A 12,305-nucleotide genomic window follows, 5' to 3' on the forward strand; every position below is an offset into this window, starting at 1 on the left:
TCACTTATACAGCAATGTTTGTAAATATCAGTGAATCACTTATACTTCACTTATATTTCACTTATACAGCAGTTTCTGTTAAATATCAGTGAATCACTTATATTTCACTTATACAGCAGTTTCTGTTAAATATCAGTGAATCACTTATACTTCACTTATACAGCAATGTTTGTAAATATCAGTGAATCACTTATACTTCACTTATATTTCACTTATACAGCATTTTTGTAAAATATCAGTGAATCACTTATACTTCACCTATACAGCAGTTTCTGTTAAATATCAGTGAATCACTTATACTTCACTTATATTTCACTTATAAGTCATTTATATATATCTAATACTTCTGTTAAATATAAGCGAATGACTTACACTTCACTTATATATATGGTTAACACTTCACCTATATGTCACATATACTTTGTATAAGTGATACCTCATTTGCATACAAAATCCTAATCGTTTACTTATAAGTCACTTATACTTGAAAAGTATTAACAACTTATACTTCACTTATAAGTGAAAAATATAAGTTATTTCGGTAAGGGATGAATGAATAAAGTCTTAGTGTGTCTGTGAAGGTATTTTATAGTGATAATGGAAATATAAATGTGCAGTAACCTACAGAGGGCAGGATTTAGCTCAGTCAGTTGAGTGCTCGCTTGAGGTGCTTGCATCGCAGGATCAAACCACCTCGGTGGATCCATTCAGCTGATTGTTTTTTCTCATTTCAACCAGTGCACCACAACTGGACAAAGGCCGTGGTATGTGCTTTTCTGTCTGTGGGAAAGTGCATATAAAAGATCCCTTGCTGCATTAGGAAAAATGTAGCTTGTTTCCTCTGAGGTCTACAAGTTATAATTACAACATATTTGACATCTAGTTGTGTCGTTAAACAAAACAATTGTTTTATATAACCTACAGGTTACAGGGTCTGTATTTTGTGGTGACCTGTACATGGCTTAGCAGACACATTGCTCATTTCGATGCCTTATATAACAATTTGTTGGGCCTGAGCTTACCATACAAAATGTGTATGTACTGAAGATATGAGTCAGTCTTCACTTACAAACACTACATCTAGTAACTTGTCTGCGTGAGATCAGTGTCGATCAAGGTCATACAGCTGTACAGTCGCCATGGTTCACTAGTAAACAAGATTGTGCCCAGTACTTCAGATAAAAACTGATTACTCATTCAGATGCCCATGTATATATTAGATACAATTAAATAGCCACAGACCTTGATAGTAAATGTATAAAGCGGTCAAACAATCAGCTTTAAGGCAAGTACTTGCTCAATCTGAAAAGGGGCCAGCAGCTCCAACCATTAGTTTACCCCAATAGACAATGATGTAGAAGTCTGTAGGATTATAAACAACCTCTTGATTCTTCCTGGAAGGCAACACCTCCAACCATTAACCTCAATGGACAATGATGATGATGACGATGAAGAAGTCTGCATGATTATACACAACCTCTTGGTTCTACGTCGAGGACAACACCTTCAACCATTAACGTCAACATACAATGATAATGATGAAGAAATCTGCAACATTATAAACAACCTTTAACCATTAACCTCAATAGACAATGATGAAGAAGTCTGCAGGATTATAAACAACCTCTTGGTTCTAGCTGGAGGCCAGCACTCCAACCATTAACCTCAGTGGACAATAATGATGAAAAAGTCTGCAGGAGTACAGACCTCTTGGTTCTACCTGGACACCAGCACCTCCAACCATTAACATCAGTGGACAATGATGATGATGAAGTCTGCAGGAGTACAGACAACCTCTTGGTTCTACCTGGAGGCCAGCACCTCCAACCATTAACCTCAATAGACAATGATGATAATGATATTTGCAGGAGTACAGACAACCTCTTGGTTCTATACCCAGAGGCCAGCACCTCCAACCATTAACATCAGTGGACAATGATGATGATGAAGTCTGCAGGATACAGACAACCTCTTGGTTCTACCTGGAGGCCAGCACCTCCAACCATTAACCTCAATAGACAATGATGACAATGATATTTGCAGGTTTACAGACAACCTCTTTGTTCTATACCTAGACGCCAGCACCTCCAACCATTAACCTCAGTGGACAATAATGATGAAATTTGCAGGAGTACAGACAACCTCTTGGTTCTACCTGGAGGCTAGCACCTCCAACCGTTAACCTCAGTGGACAATAATGATGATGAAGTCTGCAGGAGTACAGACAACCTCTTGGTTCTACATGTATACCGTGAGGCCTGCACCTACAATCATTAACCTGAGTTGTTTTGACCTATATTTAGTACTTTTTCTAGACTACTGGTACCATGCATCGAAATAAGCAATGTGTCTGTAAACCCATGTACAGGTTACCACAATATACAGACCCAGTAACTCCTTGTAACCACACATTTATATTTCCATTATCACTATAAAATACCTTCACAGACACACTAAGACATGTGCTTTGTTATGCATTCATACCACTGTTTTTCATTGTACCGACACTGTATGTAATCTAAATAAAACTGCTGATCAAAATTTAGGTGGTGCAGTTTTACTTTAATAATATTTTGTGGAGGACGAAGTACCATTCTTGACTTTCTTGATATGTGGTAACCTCCTGGAAAGCTGAAGGACCGTTCTCGACTTATTTCTCTGTATAGTACCATAATACCAATGGAAATTAAGTTCTACCCCAGAATAGAAAACTGGGGAAATGGCTCATGTTTGCATCAAATGAAGAAGAAAAAATTGGGTCTTGAGCCAATCGCTCGCGGACAGAATTCTGTGTTGAGAATGATTTCTTCAATTCTTGTTGATCACCACCAATATGCACAGCCATCAATTTACATGGAGATTGATCAGCTACTGGTTATTTCATACGAACAGCACAAATCCATTTGCATGAGATCAATACAGGACAGAACGTTGCAGTGCGTAATGAAGCCAATGCCAGAGCCACTGTGATTGATGTCACATTTCAGCAAGAACGCTGTTATTGAACATGTTTGATCAAATTCACTAACTTTGCCAGCTTTTTCCTACAGCAATCACATATTCATCGAGGACCCAATAAATATATTATACGGCCAGCCAGCCAGTCTGTGATTGATGGGAAACTAGTTTACCTCTAAGTATGCAAACTGGAAAGCATGCAGGCATCAAAATAAGCACTGTGCTTGGTAACCCATGTACACGTTACCACAAAATACAGTTCTCGTAATCTACAGTTTATGAAACATTTATATATTAATATACATTTCCAAGTATAATATCCCTTCACAGACATACTGATACTAAGTTACTCATTCATATCACTGTTGTAACTATACTGATGTTGTATACATAGTTCAAGATATACAGGGAAATATAACCAGCATGACACACGTGTGTCACAATGATTTCACATGTGTCGTAATGATTTCAGGTGCAAAATGAATGACATAATTTTGGGAAGTGACATCATCACATAATGGGGGTTCCCTGGTCCTAGCTGTGTGTATTCACTACCAAAATTACATGGTCCTTGTTATTCATAAAAACAATAATATGAATAATAAAGACATTATTACATTTGTATGTGAATCATACTGATTTTACGAAACTGATGTCAGGATTCATTTATAACCCTCGCTCTCGTTTGGGCAACACAAAAATCCCGACACTCGTTTCATAAAATCAGTATGACACACAAACTCATGTAATAATCTCTATGCATCTAAATAGTAAATAACACTCAACTGATCAATATTTAGGTAGCACAGTTTTAGTTTAAAAACAAGATTTGAGTGGAAAATGAAGTACCCGTTCTCAACTTTATTAACATATGGTAACCTCCTATTAACCTGAACAACTGTTCTCAACTTTATTGACATATGGTAACCTCCTAGTAACCTGAACAACTGTTCTCAACTTTATTGACATATGGTTATCTCCTAGCAACCTGAACAACTGTTCTCAACTTTATTGACATATGGTAACCTCCTATAGTAACCTGAACAAATGTTCTCAACTTTATTGACATATGGTAATCTCCTAGTAACCTGAACAACTGTTCTCAACTTTATTGACATATGGTAATCTCCTAGTAACCTGAACATCTGTTCTCAACTTTATTGACATATGGTAATCTCCTAGCAACCTGAACATCTGTTCTCAACTTTATTGACATATGGTAACCTCCTAGCAACCTGAACATCTGTTCTCAACTTTATTGACATATGGTAACCTCCTATTAACCTGAACAACTGTTCTCAACTTTATTGACATATGGTAATCTCCTAGTAACCTGAACAAATGTTCTCAACTTTATTGACATATGGTAACTTCCTAGTAACCTGAACTGTTCTCAACTTTATTGACATATGGTAATCTCCTAGTAACCTGAACAATTTAACTGTTCTCAACTTTATTGACATATGGTAATCTCCTAGTAACCTGAACAACTGTTCTCAACTTTATTGACATATGGTAATCTCCTATTAACCTGAACTGTTCTCAACTTACTTTGAGACCTAGGAAAGAGGCTTGTGAGAACATATTAAAGTATGTATAAGAAGCAAAATTTAATGCTGCTCAAAATACATATGTTTTTCATTATCAACTCTACAAGCAGTTTTTGCTTGTCACTTTTGTTTGACAATATTTCAGATATATCAAGAATTTGTGATTTACAGAAGCAAGAATATAAAAAATATATATTTATCCACATTTGTGTCAAGTCTTCCATACTGCTGTTAAAACTACTACATGCACGTCTAATTTTGAGAGCTAAAGTACTAATCAAAATTATACAGAGGTGATTTTCCAGTCGTATATATTAGTTATGAAAATCCTTATAATAAAAACCATAAAAATGTGTCAGTATTATTATGACCTGTTACGGTATTCAAACAACCGGTACAAAAAATGACAATAAATGACCTTTATAGATAGAAATATGAAATATATTTACAATTTTACTGTAAAACATATGTAATATGAAACAGACTATAACACCCAGGTTGATATTGATTACACCTGATAGGTGAAATCACAAGTACTAAGTGTAAGAATACACAGCAATCCAGCATATTAAATCAAATGACTAAAATAATTATATAAATTTGCTAACAACAAAATTACTTCTGTTGTATCCATAATCAATAATTTTTAAAAATCTTAATCTGACAAAGCAGTTTATTGAACTTCACTGTATTGGAAAAAGACAGGTGTATTGTTTCTGGTGTTAATATGGTACGAGGACCTGCAGTCTCAATTACAGTTAGTAAACTTGTGAAAGCTGTTTATTCCTTTTTCCATCTGGATAATAAGAGAGGGTAATTGCTTTTAAGTTTAAATAAGCTTAGTATTTGTGATTTCACCTGTCAGGGTAATCAATATCAACCTGGGTGTTATAGTCCATTTCAAATTACATATGTTATCTATAACAGGTCATTTATTGTCATTTTTTGGACCGGTTGTTTGAATACCCTAACGGGTTATGATAATACTGACACATTTTTATGGTTTTTATTCCAGGGAATAATTTTGATTAGTACTTTAGTACTGCTTTTCAATTTCTAGCATTTATTTCCATCTTGAAATCTGAAAAATAAAGATTGCTTCCCACTTAACAAAATGAATGTCAAGACCTGTACACAGTAGGTCACATGATGTAAAGACATGAATAATCAGACCTCACCATTTATGGGGAGCTATCACTGGCTCCCCATCAATCAACTGAGACCAGTTCAAGGAGAATCATTCTTAGCACATACTCCTTAGTAATTGAGCCTGTGAATGTTTTTGTTTGTAAGTACTACAAAAGGATTAAATATCAATGCGCAATACGGTAATATCTATAATCCAAGTTTGATGGCAGGGTCTGGATAACACGGCCATCAAACTCATTATGGCAGGACTCTTGACAACTGCAACAATGAGAGTTATGATCCTGCATCGGTCGAGTCTCATGTTGCATTACAACCTTCTCTTTTCTCGCATTAAAGGAAAACTCATTTACAAATCCAAAATTGGATGGCTTTAAAGGTGATTTCTTGGAATCTGAATTGCAAAATTAGCCATTTTAAGATAATAATTTGTTTACTATTCTAAGGAATATGTGCACAGTAGGCCCCATTGTAACCCAAGAATGTTTAGTTCTTTATTTCTAAAGATGGACTTAAAGTCCGTAGATCTCACCTGTTAAGTAGGTAAGAGGCAATCATCTAGGTTCTGATGCACACAAGCATGCCGTTTTTTTATAGATATTTTAAAAAGTGTAAGGGCATGCTCCCAGGTTTTAAATGCGATTCTTGGCATCTGAATCACAAGATTAGCCATTTTTTAACAATAATTTGTTTACCATTTTAAGGATTATTTGGCGTAGTATTATAAAATGTTTTTTAAATTTTATGTATATAACCTTAGATGCAATTTCTTGGCATCTGAATAAAAAAAATTACCCATTTTATTAATGGAGTATTATAAACCAAGAATTATGATTTAGATTACGAGTTAAAAGCATTTCGTTTAAACTTGAAACTTTTTTGGGGGGAAGAGAAATGACATTGAGAGACGGATAACAGTCAGGGAAGGATGGGGTTTGCTGTCGAGCAAATTTTCTTCTTTTTTTTTCAAAATATTTCCCAGGGAAAGATGTCTCGACACCCCCTCCTAATAAACATTGTTCACCAGTCTAGACATCCACCCCGGCTACAATGTGTGCACACACATTTTGACTACAAAAACCCAACTTATTGAAGAAAAAAAATTGTATTACCGGCAGTACTGTATCTTATCAAGTGAAGTCATCAACTATATATTATGCAAATTGCAATTTTTCAACAGGGATAATGTATTTCATCATTATATTACACCAGCCAAATTAAAACACTCAGAAACTTTAAATATGTACAGCAACTTACCGTATTGGATTGTTAAATTTTTTTTTTTTAAAAACCCCAAACAAACAAAAAGGTAAATACACTCTGCTGAATATAGTGTTTCTTGGCACTAAGGCACATCAGACTCTGAGTATGTCATTTGTTTGTTAACCATTGCCAGTGTTCGAGATTAACAGTATCCCGATAACCCACCGGGATACCATATAATGTTGTTGGGTTTTTTTAATCCCGCGTTTTTATTTTTAGCTGAAATAATGAAAGTCTGGTGAAGTTAAGTAACAGTGTCGTCCACGTTTGTTACGATGTTATTTATTCATTTCATTTAAGTGGGATACTAAATTCTCAGGTGGGATACCAGATTTTGAAATGTTAGTATCCAACTGGGATACTGCCCAAAATTTTTAATCTCAGACACTGATTGCAGTTCTGTATTTTGCACTGTAGTTCTAACGATGGTTAGGAGAATAAACATTTAATGGTGTATTTGCTGACACACCACTCAACACAATTTAACTGGGTTATATTGACGTCGGACATCATGATTAAGAGCCACAACGATAATGAGAGAAGAAATCTGCTGCTGTCATATATGGACTGCTACCGAAAAACCCATTCATTGGTCTTTTATATGCACTTTGATATACCCGTCATGGGGCAATGGTTGTGCTGAAAAAATATCGAAATTGCTACAAAGTGATATAGTTCGAGATTGTGTTCTAATATATTTGATTTTGTTCCTATTGTCTTCATGAACATTATAGGCTAAGTATGCATGCATTTGATGGTATATGCACAAATAAACCCAGCCCAAATAAAAAAAACCCCTTTAATTCCAGTCTGCCATTACTAGATATTCAAATGATGTAAGAATATGTGGCGCGGTGTATTTTTGAATGGAAATGACGTCAAACTTGAATGACGTCATTCTGGATGTCCTTACATCAAAATAAAGTTATGCCTAACGTTTTTTGTTTTCTGAACGCTGGACAGCTTTCAGTGTCAAATTGCCATTGAAATGTTTTTATTTGATGACTATGAATGCATACGTCAATAATGGAGTGTCACCCAAGTACGTTTGCTTAAATGTCAATAAACCTAGTGCCGAGACCTCGACTAATTTACATCTAATTTGCAAAGTTATCAAATTCTTAAAATATGTGATCTGAAAAAATATCACATACTTTGATTGCACTGAAAATGTAAGATATTATATGATATAAAAAGATTTTTTAATCTACTGGTAGAATTTTTTTAATATGTATATTGGAGAATACTTAGCGGATGACCGAAAGAACTGGATGCCTTATGTGAGGTGAACATTCCATAAAATAACAGGGCCCAGTCCTAAGAAAGAATTGTAACTAAGGTTAACTAGTGAATTATGGGAAGTTTTATGGTTTTATGGTACACTTTACAGCCATCCCACAAAGCAACCGTACAGTAGTCGTAAGTTCCCCTGTAATGATTAACATTTTCTTTGTGAAGAAATGCAAATTAGTTGAATAATACAGACTAAATTTCAGACTATTTGGAACATCTGGGATGTATTCAGTGGTATAGGACATCCATAAGCAACTTGGTCATGTTATTTGCTAGTCGATAATTGCTGTGCATGCATAAGACATGAGAGCTATCTCCCATATTTTCGTGTGAAGGTCATATGGCTTAAAAAAAAAATTCATCGAACACAGAGTTTCATTTTTACATAAAGAGTTTGTATTCTTCTTACAAAATCATCAAATTGCCATTTGACATCTACATTCGTGCCTTACAACCGTCTCATACCAATTAATGTTCACCCTAATTTACGAATGAATGCTATACCTCGTCGTCAAACAGACTGATGATCGTAGAATTAAGTTATGGTCATGATGGTAGGTACTTACGATGATAGTAGTGCTAAGATTGCTTCATGGAACTGGACCCAGGAAGGTGTTACCAACATGTTTGCTGTCTGTGCAACTCATGACATCGGTCTCAAACAGCACGCTATCTAACCAGGGATACCTATGCATATTGACAAATTCACTCAATGCAAATTTTAAAAACAACTGACGAATTATATTTTATTTTGGCAAAACATTTCATATAATGACTGATATTTTGTTGGAAAATAACCGGGGTTTGCTATTTTAAGTTAGATAATTTGGCGAAATTTTCTGCTCATCCACAACTATCCCTGCTGACTGCCAACAGTCAACTTGCCACATGTTGTGGATGCTATGATTGACAAGACAGGAATCTACATGTAGTTAATGTGATCGTTTCAGTCTTTGTCAGGAACAGCAAGTGATCACCCCCGTTCTTCTTCACACTCGCCTGGAAAATTTTAGGAGTGGCAAATTGCTCACCTTGAAATAAAAAATTGAACAGATTTCATTTGAAACTGAATGCGATTGCTTGCCTAGTTAGCACCATTTCTGGAGAGTAATCTTCAGCTTGCTCATGGCAAAGACTGCCGTTTACATGACATGCATGTACATTATAATTTCAACATTCCCAAGTTATTAGTCCAGGATTTTATTTCTAAAATTTGACTTGACATCCATGGCTTTGACTTTGGGAATTTTAGCGTTGTTTTACAAAATTTGGGGAATTTTCAATTTCATTTTAAAAACATCATAGTTAGAATTGAAAAGAGTAATACTATACATATACTTGCAGTGTTTATGTCAGAAAGAAATTTTTGGGTATGACGCTATGGAAATGAATGCAACCAGTACTCCCCCAGAAAAAAATGGGTCACGTTTAGGGTTAGGGTTAACAAAATCATATAGTTATGATAAGATTAAGAGTAATTAATTTTGTCAAAAGGTATACTTAAAAATAATAAATCTGCAAAACAATTTGGGTATGGTTCCATGCCCATTTTACCCTCTGGCAGAAACCTTGACTTGTATTTATTCAAATTAATATCTAGTCTTACATATTGTTTTCAAAATATGACTTTATATAATAATAAAAAATGATAATTATTTACACCGATTAGGAATTTTTTACTCCAAAACTGGGAATAAAAAACGACATAGCTTTTGAGGAATGGTGGGGAATGGTTCCGATTATCGGGAGTCTAGAAATATTGGTGATAAAACCCTGCAGTCCCCTACCAATCCAACCGGAGGGGACTCTAGCTTTCATCTCCGTCTTTCTGGATGGTTTTTTCACAATGCTTTGAGATAAATAGATGAAATTTTGTGTATAGATTTATCACGTAAGTACAGATCAAGTTTACCTTTCACAACGATTTACCCATTTGTGTAGGAGTTATGGCCCTTGAACTTTGGAGATAAGACAATTTGTTTTCCTGACTTTATTTTTGCAATGCCTTGACATATTGAGTTGATATTTTGTGTATAGCTTTATCAAGTACTGCTACAGATCAAGTTTGACTTTCTTGGTATAGTTTTATCATGTACTGTTACAGATCAAGTTCGACTTTCACGGCAAATTACCCATTTTTGACAGTTATGGCCCTTCAGCTTAGGAGATATGACAATTTGTTGTGCCCAGTAAAATGCTGGTTTATCTACAGATTATGCTTGGGATTTATTAATTTGTTGTTACTTACAACTTATAAGTAATGTAAAAATAGCAAAATATGGCACTTGCAACTATGATATAGCACCTTTAATGATGTCTGGGGGAGTGACTACTCTGTGATTAGACCAAAGAGTGATTTCATCAACAACATTTATGGTAGTGCCAATTTTTAGTCTCTGGTTTTCCCCCAAATAAAATCTGTATTCCATTGAGCCAGTCAATTTACCTTATGTACACTGCTTGGATCCTGTTGCCAGGCAGAATACATGTCCTCTAAATAGGCCGATGAACTTCCGCTCAGGAAGGGTTCCGCTGCTGCCTGGGTGGCATACTTTCGAGGCAAACTGGAAACATCCACACGATTCCCAGTCCAACTAGAACACACACGGCAGAATACAGCACGCCCAACAGTTGACAAATTTCTCTCCGACAATGCCAGCATAGTTTTTAAGCGATACATATTGCTAATGAAAACCTAATTAAAGGTTAGTCCTTGCAATGTGAAAATGTCTTATGTTATGGCAAAGGCAGGGAATAGGCATAGACTCCAGTCTTGTCAAATTAATTTAAGTGATTTTTTCAAAATAATGTTTGCATTTGCAGACCTTGACCTTCGTTCTGGTAACTTTTACAAATCTGGAACACTCCTTTATCAACGTCCTTCAAGGAACAGATGAGATAAAACTTAACTTTTTTTTCTTTTCTTCCCAAATATGGAAGGAGTGCCACTTGAATATAGTCTTACAATTTCTGAACAATTTAACCGACTTTCTTCAAGCTGAACTTTTTTCTTGATATCTTAAGTTAAAATTCTTTGGGAACACCCGGGAAAATGGCGACCTTGAAAATGACACCAACGTTCTTCAACTTGTTGCCTAAAAGAGACATTAAAATAATCAAAACATAGCAAACAAATATAAACATACACATATCCTGTATTATACTAAATAAAGTGGTAGTTAGATAAACGCACGAATTACGAATAATGTCAACTCAGCTTACCGATTACCTAAACTTTGAGGGAGATACCTTCACAGCTGTTTGCTTACCGACGAGCGACGAAATTATTTTTGATCTGTATATTTTTATTGGGCAATCCTGTGAGGCACTCCCTTCCTATTAACCAATGATAAAAAACGTTACATTTATGGAGGAATTCCCTGTCTCGTCGATGGCGTTATTCGGGCGTAACACAATCGTTACCGGCGTAGTTATTGCCAAGCTGTGGAGCGGAACGTCTATCGTAGAATTTTTAGCCTCAAAGGATACAAACCCGGAGTCATTTTTATAAAGCAACAACGTCAACTTTCTACAGTAGAAAAATTACACTTACACTGCCAAAAGCCAAACAAAACTATGACGACTCTCCAGTTTAAAAACTGATATCCACAAAATATAATAAACCCTCCATAAAGTTATTTAAAAAAAAGTTATAATATATTTTATTTTTGTTCCAAACCTGTCTATAACGGCCATACATGAGACCTTAAAAGTGCCCGTTTTATGATCAAGTTATTTTATAGAGAGTACAAAATATGTGCAATATCTGATCTGTAGACCCATTAGGCTATGCACACACGTGCGTTTTTATATGAAGTCCCCCAAAATGTATGTTGCAGACCAACCCCATCCCAACCCACCCACTTTTGCCCAATACTACAAAAGTCCAAGATGCGAGTTAAAACTGTGAGAAAGAGGTCTGTATTTCATTGCTTATCGACTTTAACCAATATGAACAACAGAGACTGATTCTATGTAATTCCTTACAGTTTTTTCAACCAATAGATTTACAGTTACTGTTATATGGTAGAAGCACATTAAGCGATGCCAATAATAAAGAAATATTTACTTATGTTCAAATATATATAAAAACCC

At 35.3% G+C, this 12,305-nt stretch overlaps 1 protein-coding gene across 3 annotated transcripts in view; it reads right to left on the reverse strand.

Annotated features, from left to right (window-relative positions):
* Positions 1 to 11,482, reverse strand: part of LOC121378647 (2-oxoglutarate dehydrogenase, mitochondrial-like) — an 84,273-nt gene extending 72,791 nt beyond the window's left edge. For 2 of the 3 annotated variants that reach the window (XM_041506916.1, XM_041506917.1), the window contains exons 1-2: positions 11,433 to 11,482; positions 10,657 to 11,305 (exon numbers count right to left, since the gene is read on the reverse strand). In XM_041506916.1, coding sequence (XP_041362850.1) covers positions 10,657 to 10,890 — 234 coding nt within the window. In that variant the 5' untranslated portion in view covers positions 10,891 to 11,305; positions 11,433 to 11,482. The remainder of the gene's footprint in view (positions 1 to 10,656; positions 11,306 to 11,432) is intronic. The other variant, XM_041506918.1, reaches the window with a different exon arrangement.
* Between the last annotated feature and the right edge of the window lie 823 nt (positions 11,483 to 12,305).

This window comes from Gigantopelta aegis, chromosome 8, assembly GCF_016097555.1.
Source record: "Gigantopelta aegis isolate Gae_Host chromosome 8, Gae_host_genome, whole genome shotgun sequence".
Taxonomy (NCBI): Eukaryota; Metazoa; Mollusca; class Gastropoda; order Neomphalida; family Peltospiridae; genus Gigantopelta; species Gigantopelta aegis.